General features: G+C 51.3%; 1 protein-coding gene across 2 annotated transcripts in view; it reads right to left on the bottom strand.

Moving 5' to 3' along the window:
• The window catches only part of CFAP100 (cilia and flagella associated protein 100), a 50245-nt gene that overhangs the window by 5813 nt on the left and 18529 nt on the right, over window positions 1–25903 (bottom strand). For both annotated transcript variants that reach the window (XM_039218516.1, XM_039218517.1), the window contains exons 4-12: window positions 24409–24509; window positions 21789–21981; window positions 20421–20488; window positions 20168–20331; window positions 19976–20056; window positions 19561–19718; window positions 19169–19292; window positions 14913–14956; window positions 14481–14634 (exon numbers count right to left, since the gene is read on the bottom strand). In XM_039218516.1, the coding sequence (XP_039074447.1) occupies window positions 14481–14634; window positions 14913–14956; window positions 19169–19292; window positions 19561–19718; window positions 19976–20056; window positions 20168–20331; window positions 20421–20488; window positions 21789–21981; window positions 24409–24509 (1087 nt within the window). The remainder of the gene's footprint in view (window positions 1–14480; window positions 14635–14912; window positions 14957–19168; window positions 19293–19560; window positions 19719–19975; window positions 20057–20167; window positions 20332–20420; window positions 20489–21788; window positions 21982–24408; window positions 24510–25903) is intronic.

Raw genomic sequence — 25903 nt, forward strand, 5'->3', positions numbered from 1 at the left:
AGGTAGTAAGAAAGACGATCCCTTCCGAGATACCTGGGGACATAGCCCCAGAAAGTTGACTACACTGGTAGTAACAAAGGAAACACAACCAAATATGAGTAACGATGATTCAAAGGACCAAGTAAAAGAGAGTTACCAGATTCCTGCAGAAATAGCGGCAAGAAGAACAAAAATAAAATACGTTGAAATAGAGAAAGATGGCAGAGTGGAAGCATCAGGGATCTGTCTCCCCACTAGTCAGTGATTGCACTGGCAGAATCTGATATAGCCGTTTTGGAACTCTGGAGCCTTCTGAAAGCCGGCAACCTCCAGGGGAAGGCTTGGACAGTAACTGTAGCTAATTTTAGTCCCTTTCAGCTCTGAGCAGAGTAGCCCTTACCTGGCCACGTGCAGGCAGCTGTTCAGGCTTTCTGGAGCAGCTAGCACATGGCCTTTGGAATTAGGGTGGGCAATAAAATGGCCCTATTCTCCAAAATAATGGGGGAAACCTGTGCCCCGATCCCTGATTGGTGCTTCTGCCCACAGAGGTACAGACAGTGGGCAGGCAGCCACTGTTTTAACATTCCTTGCTGTTGCAAGTCACCTCCACGCTCCCCCACTTGGCGTCCAGGGGATTTAAAGGACCAGTGCTCTTTTTCCTCCCTTCATGTTTTGCCTTTTCCCCTTTGGAGAGCCAGACATTAAAAACCAAGGATGTGCACAAACAGCAACATATATGGGAAAAGTTAGAAAGTGGCCATGCATGCCCAGGGAAAGTCTAAGAAAAGACTAAGGTTACACTCGTGATTCTCAACACAGAGCCATCTACAACATTCAAATAAAAACAGTACACAGTGGAGTAAGGACGAAATCTGATTTCCAGAGTTACCATGTTATTAGATTCAAATGCTGAATGTTCCATCAACAAAATCAAGGCAATGAAGTATGGCCCATTCAGTGAGGAAAAAAAAATTGTGCCCCCAAATCCCTAATGTTAGACATGCCACAAAGACTTTAAAACAACTGTCATAAAAGATGCTCAGTGACTGAAAAGAATATGTCAAGAAAGTGATGTGCAAATAAAATGAAAGTATCAGTAAAGAGATGGGAAAGCTAAAAAGAAAACAAAAAAATTCTGGACCTGATAAGTACAGTAACTGAAACTAAGTATTCACTAGAGGGATTCCAAGGCTGATCTGAGCAGGGAGAAGAAAGGATCTGTGGTCTTGAAGATAGGACAATGGAAACTATCAAGGCTGGGCAACAGAAAGAACAAGATTGAAAAAAGCAATCAGAGTCTAAGGAATTAGTGGGACACCATCAAGAGAATTAATATATGCATCATGGACGTCCAATAAGGAGAAGAGAAGAGAGGGCAGAGAGAAGACTTGAAGAAATAATGGATGAAAAAGCTAGAATTGGATGAAAAACATGAAAGACACCCAACTAGCACAAGAAACTCCAATAACAAGAGGCCAGAGAGCCCCACACTGAGAGAGAATGATGATGATGATTTTATTTATTTTTGAGAGAAGGAGTCAGAGTGAGTAGGGGAGGGTCAGAGAGAGGCGGAAACAGAATCTGAAGCAGCTCCAGGCTCTGAGCTGTGAGCACAGAGCCCAGCGTGGGGCTCGAGCTCACCCATCATGAGATCATGACCTGAGCCAAAGTCGGACGCTTAACTGACTGAGTCATCCAAGCGCCCCCTGAGAGATTATCATAATCAAACTATTATGGGATGGTCAAAAGCCAAAGCCAGAGAATTTTGAAAGCTGCAAGAGAGAAGCAAATCATTACATATAGAGGATCTTCAGTATGATTATCAGATTTCTCATTAAAAATTTTGGAGGTCAGAACTAATATATTCAAAGTGCTCAGAGGAAAAAAAAAAAAACTGTTAACCAAGAATTTTAGATCTGGCAAAACTGCCCTTGAAAAGTGAGGGAGAAGTCAAGACATTCCCAGAAAAACAAAAATGAAGGAGTTTGTGACCACTACACCCGCCCTGCCAGAAATTCCCGGGGGCATCCTGCATCATGCAGTGAAATCAGACATTAACTTAAAGTCGTATGAGAGAATAAAGGTCCCAGTAAAGGTAAAATGAGGGCAATTAAAAAAAGTTGTAATGTTTTATTTATTCTTGAGAGACAGAGTGCAAGCAGGGGAGGGGCAGAGGGAGATAGAGACACAGAATCTGAAACAGGCTCCCGGCTCTGAGCTGTCAGCACAGAGCCTGATGGGCTCAAACTCATGAACTGTGAGATCATGACCTGAGTCGAAGTTGACTCAGTATAAGTTAACATTGGTTTGCAACTGTACCCTTTGTTTTCCAAATGACTTCAGAGACTAATACATATACAGAAAAAATTATTATTAGTGTAAAGGTAGCACTACTGCAACCATTTGGTTTGTAACTCTGAATCTTGTTTTCTACATAATTAAGAGACTCATGCATTTCAAAGAATTTTTAGTTTATGTTTTGGAGCACAGGATGAATGGAGATGTAAGTTTATGACCTCAGCAACCAAAAGGATGAAGATGGAACTGTAAAGGAGCAGAGGTTTTGTATGTTATTGAAGTTAAGGTGGTACAGGTTCAAGTTTAGGTTATTAAATGTAATCCCCACGGTAGTCACAAAGAAAATACCTATAGAATATATACACAAGGAAATGAGAAAGGCATTTAAACATTTCACTACAAGCAACTAAACACAAAGAAAACAGTATTGCAGGATATAGGGGGCAAAAACTATAAGGCATATAGTAAACAAAAAGTACAATGACAGATGTCCCACGTTTCATCAATTACTTTAAATGTAAATGGGTTAAACTCTCTAATCAAAAGACAGACTGATAGAATGGAGAGCACATGATTCAACTATATGTTGTTTTATAAGAGACTCACTTGAGATCCAAAGACACAAACAGGTTGAAAGTGAAAGGATGGGAAAAGATATTCCATGCAAACAGTAACCAAAACAGAGAGAGTAGCAGTACTAGTATCAGACATACTTTAAATGAGAGAAGTTTACAAGAGACAAAGACAGCATTATATATTAATAAATGTGCAGTACACCAAGAAAATATAACAGTTATAAACATTTACATGCCTAATGACAGACTATCAAACATAAAAACTGACAGATGGAAGGGAGAACTAATTCGACAATAATAGTTGGAGACTTCAATATCCCCTTTGTAATAGTGGAAGAACAAGTAGAAGATAGGGAAACAGAGGACTTAAACATCGCAGTATACTAACTAGATGTAAGAGACATACACACAAAACTCTACCCAGCAAAACAGCATACACTCTCAAGTGCAACCGGGGCAATTTTCAGGATGTCCCAAATATCAGGGGCAAAAATTCCATTTCAAAAGATTGAAAAAGATATCATACAAAGTATCTTCTCTGTTAAAAACCAGATGGAAGTTAGAAATTGTTAACAAAAGCAAAAGGGGAATTTCACAAAGTTGTGGAAATTAGAGAACACATTTGTAAACAACTAATGGATCAAAGAAGAAATCACAGGGGCACCTGGGTGGCTCAGTCAGTTAAGCATCTGACTTTGGCTCAGGTCATGATCTCACTGTTTGTGAGTTGGAGCCCTGTGTTGTGCTCTGTGGTGACAGCTCGGAGTCTGGAGCCTGCTTCAAATTCTGTGTCTCCCTCTCTCTTTGCCTTTCCCCTGGTCATGCTCGGTCTCAGAAATAAAAAATAAACATAAAAAAATCAGAAGAGAAACTAGTCAAAAAAAAAAAATAGATGAAGACACCTAGTAACACAACAGAGCAAAACTTATGGGACACAGCACAGTTTATGGTGCTAAGGGGAGAATTTGTGACTATAAAATGTACATTTAAAAAAAGATCTCAAACCAACAACCTAACTTTACAACTTAAGGAACTTCTAGAAAAAAGGAACAACTTCAACCCGAAGCTAGCAAAAGGAAGGAATTAACAAAAAAAATTGAGAAAACAAAATAAAGAATAGAAAAACAGTTTTTCAAAAAGATTGATAAAATTGACACACTCTTAGATGGACTAATGAAAAAAATACTGAAGATACTAAAATGAGAAATGAAAGTGGGACATCACTACTGATCTACAGAAATAAGGATTAGTACCACGGACAGCTGTGTGTCTTCAAATTGGACAGCCGATGAAATTGACAAATGCCTAGAAACACAAAATCTATCAAGACTAAATCATATAGAAATGGACAATCTGGATAGACCTATAACTAGTAAGGGGATTGAATCAGTAATCAAAAATCTAATACCAATCTTTTTGAAATTTTTCCAAAATGTTGAAGAAGAGAGAACATCTCAGAATTCATTCTCTGAGAGCAGCATAAACATGATACCAAAGCCAGTCAAAGGCACTTACAGGAAAAGAAACTATAGACCAGCATCTCTTATGCACATTCATGCACAAAACTTAAAATATTAGCATACAGAATTCAGCCAAATTTGAGAAGGATTATACAACACAACAAGTGAATCCAAGGAGTCAGGATAATATTACCACATTAATAGAATGAAGGAAAAAGACCACATCGTCATTTCAATTGGTGCAGAAAAAGTATTTAACAAACATTAAAAAACACTCAGCAAAATAGGAAAATGGAAACTATCTCCCTATAATAAAAGCCATATATGAAAAGCCCAGAGCCAACATCATACTCAGTGGTGAAAGACTGAAAGCTGTTCCTCTAAGATCAATAAGGGCAGTAAGGATGCTTGCATTCACCACTGCTATTCCACAGAGTACTGGGAGTTCTAGCCAGAGCGCCTAAGTACGAAAAAGGAAGAAAAAGCACTCAAGTTGGAAAAGAAGTAAAATCATCTGTTTGCAGATGATAGAAAACCCTAAAGATTCCACACCAAAGCTGTTACAATTAAATGATTTAGCAAAGTAGCAGAATCAGTTGCAGTTCTATACACAAATAATGAAAAATCTGAAAAGGAAAACAAAAGCAGTCCCATTTGCAATAAAATAGTATAAGCTAGTTAAAGATAGAAATACCGTATGTCACAAAAATAAATTCAAAATGGATGAAAGACCTAAATGTGAGACAGGAAGCCGTCAAAATCCTCGAGGAGAAAATAGGCAGCAGCCTCTTTGATCTTGGCAACAGCAACTGCTTATTCATGTCTCTGGAGGCAAGGGAAACCAAAGCAAAAATGAACTATTGGGACCTCATCAAGATAAAAAGCACAGCGAAGGAAACAATCACAAAACAATAAGGCAGCAAATGGAATGGGAAAAGATATTTGGCAATGACGTACCAGATAAAGGGTTAGTATCCAAAATCTATAAAGCATGTACCAAATTTAATCCCCCAAAACCATATAATCCAGTGAAGAAATGGGGAGAAGACATGAATAGACACTTCTCCAAAGACACCCAGATGGCTAACAGACACATGAAAATAATCTCAGCATCACTCATCATCAGGGAAATACAAACCAAACCCACAATGAGATACCATCTCACACCTGTCAGAACGGTTAAAATGAACAACTTGGGGGAAAAAAACAGATGTTGGCAAGGATGCAGAGAACAGGGAACCCTTTTGCACTGGTGGTGAATGCAAATGGGTGCAGCCACTCTGGAAAAGAGTATGGGGGTTCCTCAGAAAATTAAGAATAGAAGTATCCTACAACCCAGCAATTGCACTGCTAGGGATAAAAAATGCTGACTAGGTATTAAAATGCTACTTGGAGGGGCACACGCACCCCAATGTTTATTGCAGCGCTATCAACAATAGCCAAATTATGGACAGAGCCCAAATGTCTGTCAGCTGATGAATGGACGATGAAAATGTGGTATACATATACAATGGAATACTACTGGGTGATGAAAAAGAATGAAATCTTACCCTTTGTAACAATGTGGATGGAACTAGAGGGTTTTATGCTAATTGAAATAAGTCAGAGAAAGACACAGATCATACGATTTTGCTCGTGGAATTTGAGAAACACAAATGAGCATGAGGGAAGGGAAGGAAAAAGAAGATAAAAACAGGGGCAAACTACAAAAGATTCTTAGGGTTGCTAGAGCAGAGGCAGGTGGGGGATGGGCTAAATGGGGGAGGGGCATTAAGAAGGGCACTCTTCAGGATGAGCACCGGGTTCTACTCCTGAAGCCAAGACTACACTGTAAGTTAACTAACTTGAGTTTAAATAACAAAGCACTGTAGAAGTAGTGGAAGGTATTTCACTACTCCTATCTGCTAGAGGCAAAAAAAAAAAAAAAGAAAAAGACATACTGTGCGTTCCAGCAATTCCACTTTTGAGAATATGCCCAAAGGAACTGAAAGCTGGGTCTTGAAGAGACATTTGTTCACCTGTGTTCGGGGCAGCATTATTCACAATAGCTAAAAATGTAGAAGCAACCCGAGTGTGTAGGATGGATGGATGGATAGACAATAAACAAATTGTGGTCTGTTACACAAAATATTGTGGAATATTATACAACCTTAAAAAAGGAAGGAAACTGACACATGGATCAACCTTGGGGACATTAAGTGAGGTAAGCCAGTTAACGAAAAGTCAACTATTGTGTGATCCCACTTACGTGAGGTACTTGGAGTAGTCAAAACCTTTTTGACAGCACAGTGGCTTTCCAGGGGCCGAGGGGCAGGGGAATGGAGAGCCATTGGTTAACAAGTTATTGGTTAACAGCTTTACAAGACGAAAAGAGCTGTGGGGGTGGACAGTGGGGCCAGCTGCACAACGTGAAGGTACATAATGTTATGTGCATTTTACCACATTGAAAAAGGAAATCAAATGAAGTAGAGACCCCTTCACCCAACAAACTCAAGAATGATGCTCTGCTAGACCCTGCCTGGCATTTAGGATCTTGGAAGGAACCGGTGACACGCATTTAGTTTTGGTTCCTTTATGGGTACTTATGTTCTGTTTATTTTCCTTGTCTGCTTCGGTGTCGCGCCGTCTGCTCACTCTTCACCCCTGCAGGGAGGTGTGCGGTGGGAGCCCAGTACAGGGTGGTTTTCATCCATCACTGCACTGACTTGCTCCGCCCTTCCGTGCGTGGCCATCTCCTGGAATCCCTTCCCTGCGTCCCCTGCACGCCGTCTTCCTGGGGTTCTGTTGCTTCGTCTCCTTGTCCTTTCCTGCCGAGTTCTGGGAGCTGTCCCCAGCTTAATATCGTCCCCCTTGCCGACTCATTCGCTGGCTGCATCCAGTCCTCACTGTGGTCTTAACCCCTCAATCCTTGCCTGCACCCAAGCGTGCCTCTCTGGCTGTAGGGGTACGGCTTCTGAATGTCTGCAGAATCCGAAATTCTGTGTCTCCCTCTCTCTCTCTCTGCCCGTCTCCTGCTCATGATCTGTCTCTCAAAAATAAATGTTAAAAAAAAAAAATCCTACATTTGCCAAAAATGTGGTTATTGAGGTTTAATTTACCTCTCGGAAAATGCACCTATTTTATGTGCCATTTGATGAGATTTGACAAATTTAAACACCTGTGTAAGGACTGGCGTAATCGGGACATACAACTTTTTTATCACCCCCAAAGTTTCCTCATGCCCCTTTGTATCAACTCCCTCCCCTTCCCGAGCCATGGGCATTCAGTCTACCACCAGGACAGCCATCCTTGAGAGGCCCCACAGCCAAGGAGCCAGCCCAAATGGCCAGATTCCTGACCCACAGAAAGGGTGAAATAATAAATGTGTTATAGTAAGCCAAGTTTTGGGATGATTTGTTACGCAGCCACCGTTAACCCATATGTGGCTCTAACACTTAAGATGATTACTATAGTAGGTCATCTTTGGTGCCCGGCTTCTTTTCCTCAGGACAACATTTGTGAGGTTCATCTGCGTTGATGCCTGTGTTAATACTTTGCTCCTTTCTGATTGCTAAATAGATTTCTGCGGTGTGTCATGGCCACTTTACATGTCCATGCCTAATCCCAAGGAGCTGTGGATATATTCTGTTACTTGGCAAGGGGGAGCCAAGGTTGCACATAGAAGTAAGGTTGCAAGCTAGCTAACCTGGAGATGGAGAAATGTTCCTGGATTGTCCAGGTGGGCCCAGGGTCATCACAAGGGTCCTTAGAAATGGGAGGAGGAGGCAGGAATGAGGGTCAGGGGTGACACGGCGGGAAAAGACCCGGCGGGCGTTGCTGGTTTGAAAACGGAAGGGGCCATGGTGGCCTCCGGAAGCGAGAAGAGGTAACCAAAGGATCTCCCTTTCCGCCCCCAGAGAGGCGCGAAGTCCTGCTGATGCCTTGGTTGCAGCCTAGGGACACCCATTCGGGAACTCTGGCTCCAGAGCTGTGAGAGAATAAACTGTGGTAAAGCACTCGGTCTGCAGTCGTTTGTAACGGTTCGCCCGCTTCCTGCTGTGGGCACGCACGCTGTTTCTAGTTCCTGCCTATGATGAAGAACTTTGCAGGGAGGCATTCTGGGATTGGCTTGTTTGTTTGTACATTGTCTCTAACATGGCCACTCTTTCTTCCAGGGTTGGAACAGACGCCTCGCCTCCTGTCGTGTACAGTTAAAACAAAATTTCTTAATGTTTATTTTATTTTTGAGAGCGAGACAGAGAGCGAGCGGGGGAAGGGGTAGAGAGGGAGGGAGACACAGAATCGGAAGCAGGCTCCAGGCTCTGGGTTGTCAGCACAGAGCCCGACACGGGGCTCAAACCCACGAACCATGAAATCATGACCTGAGCTGAAGTCAGATGCGTAACTGACTGGGCCCCCCAGGCGCCCCTGTATATATATTTTTAACAGAGAGTTCATCTTTCAAAGCAAACTTGAGCAGAAGGTACAGAGATTTCCCAAATATCCCCTCCTCCCACCTGCCTTCCCCCCGCCCCCCCCCACCGGCGACATACGTTTGTTACATCAGAGAACCCACACCGACACATCATTGTCACCCAAAGGCCACAGTTCCCGTGCGGATTCACTCAGCGTTGTACAGTCCATGGATTTGGACAAAATATAAGGACATGTATCTGTGGGGTCACACAGATTCGTTTCATTGCCCTAAAAATTCTCTGTGCTCCACTTAGTCATCCCTCCATCCCCCCCCCCCCCCCCCCCCCCCCCCCCCCTGGCAATCACACGTCCTTTTATTACGCCCCATGGTTATCCTCTTCTGGGCTGTTCTATAGCCAGGATCACTCAGTCATCACCTTTTCAGACTGGCTTCTTTCACTTAGTAATATATATGCTTTTAAGGTCCCTCCATGTCTTTTCATGGCTTAGTAGTTAATTTCTTTTTAGCACTGAATGATACGCTCTTATCTGGATGTACCGAGTTTGTTTATCCGTTTACTTACTGAAGGACATCTCGGTTGCTTCCAAGTTTTGGCATTATGAATAAAGCTGCCAGAAACAACCGTGTGCAGGTTCTGTGTGGACATTAAGTTTTTGACTCCTTTGGGTAAATACCAAGGAGCAAGACGTTGGATCGTTTAGCTTAGTAAGGAACTGCCAAACCGTCTTCTAAAGTGGCTGCACCATTTTTCATTCCCTCCAACAATGGAGTTCCCATTGTTCCTCATCCTCACCAGCATTTGCTGCTGTCAAGTCTTTTAGATATTGGTCATGTTAATAGATGTATATTGCAGTATCTTATTGTTTTAAGTTGCAATTCCTTAGTGACATCTGATGTTGAACATTTTTTCGTATGTTTATTTGCCTTCTGTAGATCTTCTCTGATGATGAAGTGTTGTTCAGGTCTTTGGCCCATTTTCAAACCAGGTTGTTCATTTTCTTATTGTTAAATTTTAAGAGTTCTTTGTATATTTTGGATAACCGTCCTTTATCAGATGTGTGTTTCCCAAATATTTTCTCCCAGCCTGTGGCTGGTCTTCTCAGTTCTCTTGACATCGCCTTTCATAAAGCAGACATTTTAATGTTAACGAAGTCCAGCTTATCAATTCTTTCTTTCATGGATCGTCACTTTGGTACTGTATTGAAAAACCACCATACCCCAGATCGCCTAGATTTGCCCCTACGTTACCTTCCAGGAGTTTTATGGTTTTACAGTTTACACTCAGGTCGACGATACATTTTAAGTTAGTTTTTTATCAAGGGTGTGAAGTCTGTGTCTAGATTCATTTTTTGCATGTGGATGTCCAGTTGCCCCAGCACCGCTGTTGAGAAGTATCTCTGCCCCATTGTATTGCCTTTGCTCCTTTGTCAGAGATCAGCCGACTAGATTTGGTGGGTTTGTTTCTCAGCTCTCCACTCCGTTGCCCTGAATTATTTGCCAGCACCACACGTCTTGATTACTGTAGCTTTATAGGAAGTCTTGAAGTCGGCCCTCCAACTTTTTCTTCTCTTTTAAGCATGTGTTAACTATTTTGGGTCTTTTGCCTCTCTGTGTAAACTTGAGAATAGTTTGTCGATATCCACAAAACAACTTGCTGGCCTTTTGATTGGGATTGTATTAAATCTATAGATGAAGGGAGGAACTGACATCTGGACAGTATTGAATCTTCTTACCTATAAACATGAAACATCTCTGTTCAATCCTTTGATCCATCATCATCAGGTTTTTATATTTTTCCTCCTATAAATCTTGTGCATGTGTTGTTAGACTTATTTGTATGCAATTCTTTTTTGAGGGTGCTCATGAAAATGGTATTCTTGTGTTTTCAATTTCAAATTGCCCTAGTTCATTGCCAGTACACAGGAAATGAAGTTTTTTGTAGGAACCTTGAATTCTGTAACCTTGCTAGAATGGCTTATGAGTCTAGTTTTTCGTATCCTCTGAGATTTTCTACATAGATGATCACGTCATCTGCCAAAAAAGTTTTACTTCTTTCTTCCCCATCTGTGTACAGGTATTCCCCACTTTTCTAAGCTTCGTATTAGGTCACTCTCCTTTTCAATGGAATGAATGACCTCCATTAGTAGAACTTCTTTGAAGGACCTACATTAATACTTGTTTCTGCTAACTGAAAGAAAGTGGCAGAGGATTTCCACTTTTATGAATAAAGGCAAGAAGTGACAGTAGTGTTCGGCATCTGTTGTGCAGCGAGCCACTGTGGAGGGAGCGAATCTTCCCTCCCTTCCCTGGGAACTACGCTCAGCATCTCGGCACCAAGCCACCATAGCTTTGAACTGGGTCTTTGCACATCTCTGCTTTACCTTTATGCATCTGTTAGCAAGATGTGCCCGAAAGTTCCAGAAAGGCCTAGGAGAAATGGTTTTTCAAGTCTGGGAACACAAAGAAAAACTTCCATATAAATTAACGGTAACTGCTCCTTTGTTTTATACTATTTTGGCTTATGACAAGTTTTTTTTTTTTTTTTTTTAATTTCTAGGAGAGAGAGAGACAGCGTGAGCAGGGGAGGGTCAGAGAGAGAGGGAGTCACAGACTGAAACAGGCTCCAGGCTCTGAGCTGGCAGTCAGCACAGAGCCCGACGCGGGGCTCGAACCCACGAACTGCGAGATCATGACCTAAGCGAAAGTCGGACGCTTAACCGACTAAGCCACCCAGGCGCCCCTGGCTTATAAAAAGTTTTTACAGGAATGCTCTACTTTGAGAGCGGGGAAACCTGTACCTTTATTTCCTTTTCTTGTCTTAATGCATTAGCTGAGACTCCCAGTAAGATGCTGAGATTGAGTGGGGAGGGAAGACATCCTTGCTTTATTCTTGGTCTTAGCAGGAAAGCTTCAAGTATAACGTTAGCTGTAGGGTTTTTGTAGATGTCCTTTATCAAGTTCGGGAAGTTCTCCTCTATTCCTAGTTTACTGAGAGCTTTTCTTGTGAATGTGTGTTAGAATCTATCAAGTGCTTTTTCTGCCTCTATTGATATAATCATGTGCTTTTTCTTCTTGAGCTTGTTGATGTGACGGATTACACGAATTGATTTTCAAATGTTGAAACAGCCTTGCAAACCTGGGGAAATCCCACATGGTCATGATCTACAGTTCTTTTTATATTGTTCAATTCAATATGCTAATATTTTGCTGAGGATTTTTACATCTGTGTCCATGACAAATACTGATCTGTGGGATTCTTCTAACATCTTTGCCTGGATTTGGAATTGAGTTAAATGCTGGTCTTAGAGAATGAGTTAGGAAGTATTTCCCATTTCTATCAACTGGAAGAGATTGTAGAGAATTGGTAAAAAAATTTTTTCCTTAGATATTTGGTAGAATTTTCCAGTAAACCCATCTGGGTCTGCTGGTTTCTGTTTTGCAGGTTATTAATTATTGATTCAATTTCCTTAATAGACAGGCCTATTCAGATTGTTTATTTGCTGCATATTTTTTAGTTTTAAAAAAAGGTTTTTTTTTCTGGGGGAGAAAAACCTTTTATTTTTTATTATTTTATTATTTTTTAGTTAACATATAGTTTGTTATTTTTTTAATTTTACATCCAAGTTAGCATAGAATACAACAAAGATTCCAGTAGATTCCTTAATGCCCCTCACCCATTTAGACCATCCGCCCCTCTCCCAACCCCTCCAGCAACTCTCTGTCTGTTCTCCATATTTAAGTCTCTTATGTTTTATCCCCCTCTCTGTTTACATATTTGCTCCCCTTCCCTTATGTTCCTCTGTTTTGTATCTTAAATTCCTCATGTGAGTGAAATCACATATTTATCTTTCTCTGATTGACTAGTTTCGCTCAGCATAATACCCTCTAGTGCCATCCACATAGCTGCAAATGGCAAGATTTCACTCTTTTTGGTTGCCGAGTAATACACAGTGTGTGTGTGTGTGTGTGTGTGTGTGTGTGTGTGTGTGTGTGTGTAGATATACCACATCTTCTTTATCCTTTCATCTATCAGTGAACATGTGAGCTCTTTCCATACATTGGCTATTGCCGATAGCGCTGCTATAAACATTGGGGTGCATGTGTGCCTTAGAAACAGCACACCTGTATCCCTTGGATAAATACCTAGTAGTGCAATTGCTGGATGGTAGCGTAGTTCTATTTTTAATTTTTAAAAATATTTTTTCATGTTTATTTTTGAGAGAGAGACAGAGTGTGAGTGGGGGAGGGGCAGAAAGAGGGAGACACAGAGTCCAAAGCAGGCTCCAAGCTGTCAGCACAGAGCCTAAGGCAGGGCTCGAACTCACGAAATGTGAGATCATCACCTGGGCCCAAGTTGGGCGCTTAACCGACTGAGCCACCCAGGCTCTCTTATTTTTAATTTTTTGAGGAACCTCCATAGTGTTTTTCAGATTGGCTGCACCAGTTTGCATTCCCATAAAATTTTTTTTAATGTTTATTTTTGAGAGAGAGAGAGAGCACTCATTCAAGTGGGGGAGGAGCAGCCAGAGAGGCAGACACAAGACTCCGAAGCAGGCCCCAGGCTCTGAGCCGTCAGCACAGAGTCTGATGCAAATCTCCAACCCACGAACCATGAGATCATGACCTGAGCCGAACTTGGACGCTTAACCAACTGAGCGCCCCTGCTGCATATATTTTATGCAGTCAAAGGTGGCTGAGTTCATGGAGGTTAATGCAGGACAGGCCCTGACTCTCCTGGAAATAAAGTGCTGGTGCTCAGTGATGGCGCAGCAGGCTACAGACCAGTGAGGGACAGCCTCTGGGATTCTGGGTGTGTGTGTGTCCGTCTGGACAGCCTCTCTGGGATTCTGGGTGTGTGTGTGTGTGTACGTGTGTGTGTGTCCATCCCCTGCCAGGTGTCTGGACACTGGGAGGCTGCCCGCGTCTCCCCTGCTCATCCCTGTGTCTCTGCCCTCCTCAGCTTCCTGGGAAACACAATCCTGCCTGAAAACCCGCAGGAGATTCTGGGCAGGGGGCTGTCCGTGGCAGAACAGGGCCAGCGACACGTGGGTCCCCGAGAACACGACTCCCTGTGCGGCCTCCAAGTCCCGGCGGGCTTCTCCCTTAGTTCTCTGCACCTGCTTCCCCCCTGCCCGCAGCCGTCTACACCAGCTCTCTGCGCGCTTCCCATCGCCCAGGGAGTGCCTGGTTCCCCGTGGGAGCCTCCCCGCCCCTCCCATCCGCCGCCACCTCTGCTTCAGCCTCCGCCTCAGGCCGTGTTCCCCTGCACGTCAGGATCTCCACGGCCCGGGCGCGCCTGCCTGGGGGCCTCCATCACCTGCCTGCTCCGCTCCGTCCTTGGAGCGCCCAGACCTGGGCCCCACGCAGAGCAGGTGCTCGGCCTGCCCGCTCGCCTGGGGCCGCGGCCTGACGGCCTGACACAGCCCAGCCCTGCTGGGTCCGCGCTGCTGGGTCCGCGCTGCTGGGCCCGGGTCTGGTCGGCAGATGCACCTGGGCGGGGGCGCCTTCCCTGAAGCCTCCCTCCCCCTGCAGGCTGCTCGCGGGACCCCCACGTGGCTCCACCCACCCGACCTCCTCCCACCCCCAGCCCTGCCGCCCTAAAGGACGTGCCCCCTCCCCAGGATCAGGCTGCCTGTGGAACTTTCCAGAAAACGGAAGCTGGGGCAGGAGGGCCGGGGCCCTGGGTGGGGGCGCGGGGGGCTGCGCGGGCCCCGCGATGGCCCCCCCCCCCCGGCCGCCCCGCGGACCTACATGCGGACCTGGGTGCTCCTCAGGCTGTTGCTCAGGTCCTCCAGCGCCTCCTCCATCTCCTGCGTGTTCTGGATGAGCGACAGGTTCTGCTCCTCCAGCTCCGTGAACAGGTCCAGCAGCTGCTGCGGCTCCGTGAAGTACAGCTCCAGCTCCTGCAGCCGCAGCCGGGGGGCGGGCTGGGCGGCGCCGGGGCGCAGGTCCCCGCCCCCCGCCCCGAACGCGGCCGCTGACCCCCCCCCCGCCCCCCGCCGGCCCGGAGCGCGGCCGCTGACCTCCCCCGACCCCCCGAATCCCCGGAGCGCGGCCACTGACCCCTCCGACCCCCCAAACCTCCTGGAGCGCGGCCACTGACCTCCCCGACCCCCGAACTCCTGGAGCGCGGCCCCTGACTCCCCCCCACCGACCCCCGACCCCCCGGAGCGCGGCCACTGACCTCGTCGCTGTCTGGGTCCTCAGTCGTGGTGGTAGAGCTTGACCTGCAGAGAGACGCGGGCTCAGGGCGGCAGTCTGCCTTCCAGATGGAAAGGGCCAGCCAGTTCCTTGACGGAGTCAAGGACACACCCCTGAATGTAGTTTTCAAATGCAAACCACTCCAGGGCCCGCATCCCAAGCTCTCACAGCTGGGCCCCCGCCCCCCTGCCCTGATCGCCAGACAAATCAGGACACCCCTGCGCCCCAGAGCCCTGAAATCATTCGAACCAGGCAATCCTAAACCTGCATCTCTGCCTCACTTGTTCTTTCCTGCAGAAACCACAATAAAGGGGGGCGCCTGGGGGGCTCAGTCGGTTAAGCGTCCAACTTTGGCTCAGGTCACGAGCTCATGGTTTGTGGGTTCGAGCCCGGCGTCGGGCTCTGTGCTGACAGCTCAGAGCCTGCAGCTGCTTCGGATCCTGTGTCTCCCTCTCTCTCTGCCCCTCCCCCACTCATGCTCTGAGTTTAATAAAAACAAAACAAAACAAAAAAGAAACCAGGATAAAGGGTCCCCGCTACTCATGGGGACTGTGAGTAAAAACGACCATTTCAATGGCCTCATCTCCTGATCTATTTGTCAAGATGCTCTATTTTATGTTTTATTTTTTATTTTTATTTTTTTTAATTTTTTTAATGTTTTATTTATTTCTAGGATAGAGAGAGATAGCGTGAACAGGGGAGGGTCGGAGAGGGAGGGAGACACAGACTCTGAAACAGGCTCCAGGCTCTGAGCTGGCAGTCAGCACAGAGCCCGACGCGGGGCTCGAACCCACGAACCGCGAGATCATGACCTAAGCGAAAGTCGGACGCTTAACCAACTAAGCCACCCAGGCGAGCCTCTATTTTATGTTTTAAATGTTTGTTTATTTATTTTGAGAGAGGGAGAGACTGAGAGAGCACGGGGGAGGGGCAGAGAAAGAGGGAGAGGGAGAATCCCAAGCAGGTGCTGCGCGGTCAGTGCAGACCCTGACGCAGGACTTGATCCCAGGAACCCTGAGACCATGACCTGAGCCCAGATCAAGTCGGAGGCTCAGGCGACTGAACCGCCCAGGCGACCCAAGGCACCCCGCTAGGGAACAGCCAGGCCAGAGCTCCGAGAATGGAGGGGCCGAACCACAGCCCCATGTGGGCAGGGTCGGGGGCAGGTTGGGGGCAGCCGGAACCCTCTCGCCTGCTGGCTGGAGCACATGACGCGGCAGCCACCGCGGGGCTTTGACAAAAGCCGCTAAAGCTAAGCATCTGCTCACTCGTGAACCAGCAATTCCACTCTGGTTTCCAACAAAAGCAGTGCTCGTGCAGGAGCGCTCTAACATAAAAGTACACGGATGTTTGCGGCGGCTTTAATCAAAATAGCCAAGAATTGGGAGCAACCCCAAAGGCCGCCAATCGGAGAGCCCAGGGAGTGGGGCTTCCGCGGCAGGACAGTGGGCCGCGACAGCCAGCGCAGGGAGCAGGCGTGGCGGTGTCCTCAGGGCTCAGGGGGTCAGAACAGGCGGAGCGTCCCAGGAAAGAGATCGACACAGTGTGAACTTTCTGGCTGGGGTGTGACCGGGGTGGGGGCGGGGGGGGGGGAGCTGAGGGAGTTTCTGTGCCCGGATCTGGGTGTGATTACACGGGTACACGTGTGCGTGAAAATTCAAGGGCTGTTCATTTACAGTTTGTTCATGTTGTGATACTGTGTCAATAACAGCTCAGTACAAGAGGGAGGAAGAGTAAAGGAAGACGGAAGTCCGATCAGGTCGCTGGTTTGCGGAAACCCCCGGCCTCTGCAGGCTCTGGGCCTGAGGCTTCTTCTTCTTTTTTTTTTTTTTTTAAATATTTTTTATTTATTTCTAGGAGAGAGAGAGAGAGTGAGCGAGCAGGGGAGGGTCAGAGAGAGAGGGAGACACAGAATCTGAAACAGGCTCCAGGAGCTGAGCTGTCAGCACAGAGCCCGACGCGGGGCTCGAACCCACGAACCGTGAGATCATGACCTGAGTGAAAGTCGGACGCTCAACCGACTAAGCCACCCAGGCGCCCCTGGGCCTGAGGCTTCTAACTCCACCTGGCTGCCCGTGCCCGTTTCCTTACCAGGACGTGCTGGGGTTTGGGGGGGCTGAAGGAGCATGGGGGCAGGGAGCAGTGGGGGAGGGGCGGGGGAGGGGCCGGGAGGAAGGCGTCCGTTCTGTGGTCACCTAACGCCACGTGTTAGGGCTGGGGCACACCGGCGGGCGTGAGGGGGGCGTCAGGGCGCTGCAGGAAGAAATCTGGGAGGTGTGTAAGAGGTGCCTGCTGGTCCCAGAGGCGGGTGCTGGAGGAGCTGAGTCCCTGGAGACGGACCGTGCTCCCGGGAGGAGGGGGGCCTTGGGCAGGAGCCCCTGGGCTGACTGACAGCCGTGAGACACTGGAATGACTCTGCACGGCCAGGAGAGCCACCCCTGAGCCCCCCGGGACAGTGGACTTTATGTGTCAACCTGGCCAGGTCCAACATTATTCTAGAGACTGACAAATCAGTAGACCCTGAGTAAGGCAGATGACCCCACATAATGGTTGGTGGGCCTCGTCCAATCAGTTGAGGGCCCGAAGAGAAAAAGGCCGACCTCCCACGTGGAAGAGGGAATTCTCCAGCCCCCTGCCTGTAGCCTCCTGCTACGGTAGCAGCAGATCTCTCCTGGGTCTCCGGCCTGCCAGCCCCTGCCCTGGCTCTCCGGCTGTCCCGCTCTGGCCCAAGGGAGGCCCAGATTCCAGGGGGCTGGCCGGGCCCCTGGCATCAAGAAGGCAAGCGCCTGACAGCCGTCTGAGGCTTGGGCCGGGGCCCCTCTCCATGTTCGCCCCAACGGTGCCTAGAGGCCAGGGGCGCATCCCTGGCTGGACAGCTAACAGCCAGCCAGCCAGAGACGCAGGCTCAGCTCTCCAGGGAGAGGAAGGAAGGGCACGAGACCATCAGCTTTGCTTGTGTTCGGGAGAAAACGCCAGGACCCTTTTGAGCCACACCCAACAGCAACCTCACAGGCTCAGGGCACTGTTAACATAAAAACGGCTGGAAGGGTGTGCAGCAGACGAGGTGCCGCTGTGGAGCCGCGTGTGGCTTCCAGGCCCCACAGTCTGGGGGGGGGGTGCAGGAAGGGGGCGCACTGGGGATGGGGCGGGGGGTGGGTAAGACTTGTCAGCTTCTACCTTTCTATACAGTTGTGATGTTGTGAATGTGTGACTTAGGAAACCCCTAAAACTAAAAGAACTTTGAGCGAGGGAGGAAGAGTCACTGGGGGTGACCCAGCAGCAGGGGGCGTGAGGGGGTAAGGCTGTGGCTTTGCAGGCAGAGGGGGTTTTTTAACGGGGTGGAGATGGGTTTGCATTGGTTCACGGGTTTGGGGTTTCTTTTTTTTTTTTTTTTAATATTTTTATTTATTTCTAGGAGAGAGAGAGAGAGCGTGAGCAGGGGAGGGTCAGAGAGAGAGGGAGTCACAGACTCCGAAACAGGCTCCAGGCTCTGAGCTGGCAGTCAGCACAGAGCCCGACGCGGGGCTTGAACCCACGAACCGCGAGATCAGGACCTAAGCGAAAGTCGGACGCTTAACGGACTAAGCCACCCAGGCGCCCCACGGGTTTGGGGTTTCTGTTCATCCCCCCTATCTTTCTAAAAAGATGTGGGAGTGGGCACCTTAACTTAACTCAGGTTAAGCCGGTTAAGCGACCGACTTTGGCTCAGGTCATGATCTGATGGTTGGTGGGTTCGATCCCCCCCGTCGGGTTCTGTGCTGAGAGCTCAGAGCCTGGAGCTTCTTCGGATTCTGCGTCTCCCTCTCTCTCTGCCCCTCCCCAACTTGCACTCTGTCTCTCTTTCTCAAAAGAATGAATAAACGTTAAGAAAAAATTAAAATTAAAAAGATGCGAAAGTCACCGTCACACATAGATCTACCATGTTCTAATTTCACATAAAAACCCAGACCCTGGCTTCCCTCAAAAGGCTCTGGCGCTCGCCGCACCCACTTGCCTGCCTGCCTTCGTTTATACTTGACCTTCCCGTTTCGGCACCCACGCGGACCACCCCACACAGAAGTTTACCGAATCGGACAGAAATAAAGCAGTTTAGAAAACATCGCGATCTTTGGGCTTAAGTCCGACTCCACATGCTTCAAGCTGGGATGAGCCCTGTCGTCACGGTCTCGCCCTCCCTGGCGAGGGTGGGCGCATCCTCGGCACCCCTGGCCGGGAGCCACCACCCCAGCCCCACTCACCCTTTGGACCCCAGATCGCTGTACACGCTGGGATGGCTTCTTTGCCAGAGGCTCACGGTGCTGGACAGGACCTGTCCCAGGCGGGCCACCTGCCGGAATTTCCAAAACTTCTTTGGACCCGGCCCTTCCGGAGGAAACAGAGAGAGGGTTTCCACGTGCCCCGCCTGAGGCCGGGCCCCTCCAGCTTGGGGCGGCCGCGTGCCTCTGAAGCCTGCCTGGCCCTGGGTCCCTGGTCCTTCGGGAAGCAAGGGAGGTTTCGGGATGGCTTCCCCCGGAGGAGGCCTTCAGCAGCGCAGCTTCAGGACACGGGGACCCCCGGGCCCCCCCCACCCCCGGCTGGGGCTTTACAGGCGCGGAAGGGGCCCAGGGATCTACCTTCTCCTCTCCGTTACCTCTGTCGTCTGCGGGGGGCTGGGTGGCCTCCCGCGCCTTTTGGAGAGCCAGACGCTGCTTCTCCTTCTCTTCCAGCCACTCCTTGGGCGACAGCTTGTACAGGAAGTCCCTGTAGACCTTGTAATGCTGCAAGGTGTCTTCAAATTTGGAGATCTCGCTGGATCAGGGAGGGGGTGGGGAGGTCAGATTCCGCCTGTGGGGAGGCCCCTCCGGAGGGCGCTGCCCGTGCAGCCTGGGGACAGGGGTGCCCGGGGAGGGCACCGGCCTGCCGGGGGACCGACGTGGTACAGCCCTCCGTGACTTTGGAGGTGCAGCCGCCGCTGGGGACCCAGGCCTTGGGACAGTCACATTGGCTGGGGGAGCATGACGGACGCGCTCACAGGCCGGTCTCAGCGGCTTGCCCTCTGCGCTCACCTCTTGATGTTCATGATCTGGGTGGTCAGGTCTCGGATCTCCAAGATCTTCTCTACCTTCGCTTTGGTCTCCTTCTCGGCCCTGGAGGTGGGGGCGGGGGCGGGGAGCCACTCGCAAGCTGTTCCAGGGGGCGTGTGCCGCGGGTCGCGGGAGGGGATCGGGGGAGGGGAGGGGGCCCCCCCACGGGCTCACGCTTTCAGGGCCTGCACCGAGCTCTGGTCGTTTTCCCGGAGAAACTCCTCGAACAGGGAGGCGTCATTCTCCAGGGACCTCTCGGCCCGCGCCAGCTTCGCCTCCTCCTTGCTCACCAGCAGCTCCAGCCTCTGCATCTCCTTCTGCTTCATGTCCAGGGCGTACTGCGGGCCACCAGAGTGGGGGTCACGCCCCTCGCTGGACAGCCCCCCACCCCCCGCCCTGCCCCCCCGCGCAGCGCAGCTGGGCCGACCTGGAGGCGGAACATCTGTCGCTTCTGGTTGATGTAATGGTCCAGGCTGTCCGATTCCGTCTTCTTTTCTGCCGAGAGAGGCGGGGGCGCGGCGGGCATGTGAGGGAGACCGGGCGGCGCGGCTGCCTCTCCGGGCACTGGCTCTGCTGTGGAAGCCGGGCTATTACAGGGACTCCCGGAGACTGGGCTCTTAGCAAAAGGAGAGGAGGCTCCGTGGACGCGTCACACTCTCCCCTGCTGGAGATCGGGCCAGGTGGGAAGCCCTTCCCTGTGTCTGACCCGAGCCTCTCCTGCTGGGATGCTCTTCTCCCGAGTGAGCCTCTGGACAGCCCTGCCCGGGAAGGTGCACCCAGCTGCACCCAATAGTGAAAGAGCTCTGGGGCCGGGCCCTGCAAAGGGGATGGTGAGGGACACGGGGCTGTGGGTGCTCTAAGCCCCCAGGGACCAATGTAGATAGCAGCTATGATGGGGGAGCAGACGGCAGGCTGACCCCCCCCCCCCCCGGCCATGGGGTCTGCGTGACATTCCTCGGGCGCTCCGGGACGCCGAGACCAAAGGAAAGGGGTAAACAGATGGTTAAGTGATAGAGATCACAGCCCCGAAGGACAGGAGTCCCCTTCCCCCTCCACGGTGACGGTGACGGGAACACAGGCAGAAGGAAACGGCAGAACTAAATTCCTTACACCCTGTGAGTCTTCCTCAGCATATGAAAATCTTACTGGAAACTTCTCCAGGACTTCACCTCCCCCAGTCTCTCCTCAAGGTCCCCGTGCTTCAGTAAGATCACCTTTGTGCACCAAGGCGTCTTCAAGAATTCTTTCTTGGCCGTCGGCTCCGGACCCCACCAACCCCACTATCACCCCAAGAACCCTCATCAGCTAGGTCTACACCACAGGCTTTAAGCCAGGTGGGAGGAAGTTAAGGCGGGCATCTAGAAGGCCTTCTGAAGCGCAAGCACCGAGGCGGTGCAGTTGGGGCAAAGGGTCATGGGATCCTCCTTCCCTGGTCTTTCCGGACAGGGAAGCCCAGATACTCCGGGCGGGGGCGGCGAGGTCACTCAGTGGTGGAGCGGCCATCTGAACCCAGGGAACCCGGTTCCACACCGACGCTCTTCACCTCCCAGTTAAGGGGCTGCATTTTATAGGTGCGCCATCTGCACTCACGCACGGTAGCATTCCGAATGCGCAATACGGCGATTCTGAGCCTGTTAGGTTTGCGGTCCGCCTCGAATGGCGTGATGGTGGGAGGCAGGGGCCCGTCACAGAAACGACCCCCCTTCCCCGCTGCACCGGAGCCCAGCGTCTCCTAGCGCTGGAAAAGCTCTGCCCGCGCACCGAGGTCAAGACCCGACGCCCGGGAAGGGGGCACCTTTGGTCATGGCGAGCTTCCAGGCCGCGCTGTCGTGGAAGGCGCGCAGCCGCTCGGCCTCGGCGCGCACCTCCTGGTGCTGCGTCTCGTCCTCCAGCTGCAGCTCGCGGAGCAGGCTCACGCGCTTGGCCGACACCTTGGACGAGTAGGTCATCTTCTGGTGCACCTGCAGGGTCTTCTTCTGCTCCCGCTCCTGGGGGGCGGGGTCAGGCGGAGTCCGGCGGGGCCGGCAACCGTGCCCCCCCCCCCCCCCGCCACCGCGCCTGGGTGGTCCCGGGGTCGCCCAGCCTTGAGGGGACGCGCACGCGGCGCGGGGGTGAAGGGGACCTACTCGGGGGCGGAGAGGCGCACTGGGTGCAGGTCGGGGTGCACTTGGCGGGGGTGCGCACTTGCGCGCGCAGAGGGCTGTGGAGCCGTGCGCCCGGGCGCGCGGAGAGGGCTGTGGAGCCGTGCGCCCGGGCGCGCGGAGAGGGCTGTGGAGCCGTGCGCCCGGGCGCGCGGAGAGGGCTGTGGAGCCGTGCGCCTGGGGACGCCCGGGCTCCGCGCACAGCTCCGGGTTGACAGGGCTGGAAGCGGGGTGAGGGGGGTTTGCCCCACGAAGCACAGGCCGCCCAGTCGGATGTGCGTTCCCGATCAGTAGCGCAGGGACATACTCACTCTACGAGGACTCTTCCTGAAATTCACACTAATTCTCACATTCTCGTTTTGTGATTTGCTAAATCTGACACACGGAAGGGAAGGTTCGGGGAAGCTAGATCTTGTGAGTTTCCAAAAGAAACCCGAAATCCCGACTTTGGTCGACAAGCTCGGTAGTCCGTGCCGGCGGCGGGCGGGCCGCTGGGGATCTGCTCCTCTGCGCCCCGCCTGGCCTCCAAGCTGCCTCAGGGGTGCTCCCGTCCCCAGCCCAGAGCTTGGGAGGACCCCAGGGTGGCCTGGGGGGGGGGGGACTCTTCTTCCCTGAGGCCTAGTCGGGTCTTAGGGCTCAGGGGAGCCCGCCCTTCCTGCTTCCAAAGTCCAGGGGGTCTCCACCTCCTCCCGTAGCCCGGCACCCTGGCCTGCAGGCTCAGACAGGCCTGCCCCAATCCTCTTCACCCGGCCTTTCCGGGGCCTCCTGCTTAGGACACCGCCCCTGGGGCCGTCCCCCCCAGGCCACTAGATCTCACGTCTGTGTAGAATAACAAAGCGGAGGAAATACCACCTAGACTCCCAGGGGCAGAGGGTCGGTGCTTAGAAGAAGCCGGGCAGCTGCTTGGGGTCAGTGTGAGATTGGGGAGCTCTGCAGGGGTGCGGGGAGGGCTGCGCTGGGGTGGGGCTGGGGTGGGGTCGGGTGTTTAGGAAGAAGGCAGAAGCGAGAAGATAAGCCTGCCCTGGAGAAAGGTCTCTAAGGCGACGTCAGAGAGAGTTGTGTGCGTTTCTGCTGTGTTTGTCCACTTGGAGGCCTCACCAAAGTGTGTGCTGCTCGGTGTGGCTTTGTGGGAGTGACTCCTCCCCGGGGCGTGGGTGGGTGACAGCTTGACAGCGGGGTGGGGGATACACTGACAGCGTCACCAGAGCTTCTAGGCGGGGAGGTCTGGGGGGAGGGGCTGGAAGACGTGCATTTCCTTTTGTGTCCGGCCGTCCACCCGTCTCGGCCAGAGCCACCTCTCCGCGGAATCTCACAGCCTGAGCCTGGACAGTGAGCCCAGGAGGAGCCGGGCGCGCTGGCCGTACCCATGTCCCCGAGAGTGTGTCGCAGAAACCCGGCGGCTGCTGAGCGCTTAGTGCGATGCCCACTGGTGAGTCCTCCCCGAGCCTGGCCGTGGTTGCCTGCTTGCTGCAGCCGGGCCGCAGGGGTGGGGATGGGGCGAAGGGACTCTCGATGGGGAGGCGAGACAGACTCTGGGGGTGCAGACCAGGCACGGCCGGGGTGGGGCTGGCTCAGGGACCCCCAGGTGCTGCCGAGGGGCACGCGTGTCTGTGTGCGCGCGCATATGTGCATGTTGGTGTGTGGATTTGGCCTCCAAGAATTCCTATGAGAGGGATGGTGCAAGGCTGGAGCAGTTGGAGGGGTGGGCGCCTGGGGTCTGAGATGGGCCTTGAAGGACAGGGCGAGTCTCAGGAGGGTGACAGCTCGTGTAAGGGGCAGCAGAAAGGCCTGGTGGCTGAAGCGAGGCCACGGCAGCCTCACACAGCCCACTCTGACGAGGCCCAGGGAGAGTGTCCAGGAAGCTGGGTAAGACAGCGGGACAGGTCAGTGGCCGGAGAGCTTGTCAGGGTTTTGAACTGAGTTTTTAAAAAGAGTGGGGGGTGCCTGAGTGGCTCAGTTAAGCGTCCGACTTCAGCTCAGGGCATGAACTCACAGCTTGTGGGTTCGAGCCCTGCGTGGGGCTCTTGTGTGGACAGCTCAGAGCCTGGAGCTGCTTCGGATTCTGTCTCTGTCTCTCTGCCCCTCCCCTGCTCATGCTCTGTCTCTCTCTCTTCTCTCTCTCTCAAATATAAATAAACATTAAAAAAATACTGAACCATTGACTGCTCTAGAGGGAGAGAGTGACCTGAAGAAAGTGCTGTGGTGAGAAGGGCGATCCAGGTGTGCGTGCGTGAGGGAGGGAAGATTGCAGGCGGCCTCGGTCCCCGTACTCACGAAGCGAGACTTATTCCGCTCCTGATCTCTGAGCAGGAAGAAATCCACGTCTCCAGACATGTGGAAAGGATTCGCCTCATGGTCAGGAGCAATCTTGGGCCCTGGGGTCGGGGGGGGGGAGATACCTCATTGGAGACACGAACCAGCTCTTCCCCAACAGGTGGTCTGTGTTGCTGGAGTCTGGCGCACCCCCCTCCCCTCCAACCCGCCATGGGGAGCTTCCTTGAAAGCACGAGCAAGTGTCGAATGTTCTCTTGGAATCTAACCCTGGACCTTCCGCCTCCATAGACTCACCCGGCTGGCTCACCCTAGCTGGGCTTGGGCTTCTGTCCCCGGCATCTGAAAGATTCCTGCTGATCACAGGCGCCCCCCCCACCGCCCCGGTCTCAGACATCTGGCCCGCTGTCCCCTCTGATTTAAAGTCTGGGGAACCCCCATTCTGTAGGGGAGAGAAGAGGGGGAAGCGATGGGGCCCGCTGCGGGGGGCGCCTGCCTGCGGGGGGCAGGGGGCAGAGCGCTGCAGGGCACATCCCTTGCCCGCAGGGTCCTCCACAAGCCTCCCAGGGGGAGGCTGGGTTGGGGGGCAGGGAGGGGAAAGCTCCTGTGGTCTGGGGAGGCGGGGCAGGAGTTTGAGAGATGGGAGCCTCGGGGACCCCCCAATTTTGCTGCTTCTCCCGCCCCTGTGGGTAAGTAAGGGCGAGGCTCCCACTGCTCAGCTCAGCAGGGGTCAGGGACGACAGAACCCAGAAGCCACCGAACTAAGGGTTGCTGTCTCCCCCACCCTCCCTTTGGAGGAAATAGAGTTCGTTGTAAAACAAAACAAACCCTTCTTGGAAGCAAAAGAATATGATAACAAAATACTTCCTCCACTTCGAAACCATCGCTGGTAACATTTCTGGGGGTATTTCCTTCTAGGACTCGCCAACACCTATTTTTAATTATTTCATATCTTCTTTAAAAAAAAACAACACTTGACGGGGGGCGCCTGGGTGGCTCAGTCGGTTGAGTGTCCGACTTCGGCTCAGGTCATGATCTCACGGTTCGTGGGTTGGAGCCCCGCGTCGGGCTCTGTGCTGCCAGCTCAGAGCCTGGAGCCTGCTTCAGATTCTGTATCTCCCTCTGACCCTCCCCTGCTCACCCTGTCTCTCTCTCTCAGAAAAAAAAAAAATTAAACAAACAAACACTTGACCGAGGTGCCTGGGTGGCTCAGTCGGTTGAGTGTCCGACTTCGGCTCAGGTCATGATCTCACGGTTTGTGGGTTCGAGCCCCGTGTCGGGCTCTGTGCTGACAGCTCACAGCCTGGAGCCTGTTTCAGATTCTGTGTCTCCCTCTCTCTCTGCCCCTCCCCCATTCACACTGTCTGTCTCTCATTCAAAAATCAATAAACATGTAAAAAAATTAATAAAGTAAAAAAATAAAATCTTAAAAAAATAAAAACACTTTACCTTCAGCAGCTGCCTGGGAAATTACTAATTCTTTGGGGGCTCTGGAAGC

The sequence above is a fragment of the Hyaena hyaena genome, unplaced genomic scaffold (genome assembly GCF_003009895.1).
Source record: "Hyaena hyaena isolate Hyena2069 unplaced genomic scaffold, ASM300989v1 scaffold_775, whole genome shotgun sequence".
NCBI lineage: Eukaryota > Metazoa > Chordata > Mammalia > Carnivora > Hyaenidae > Hyaena > Hyaena hyaena.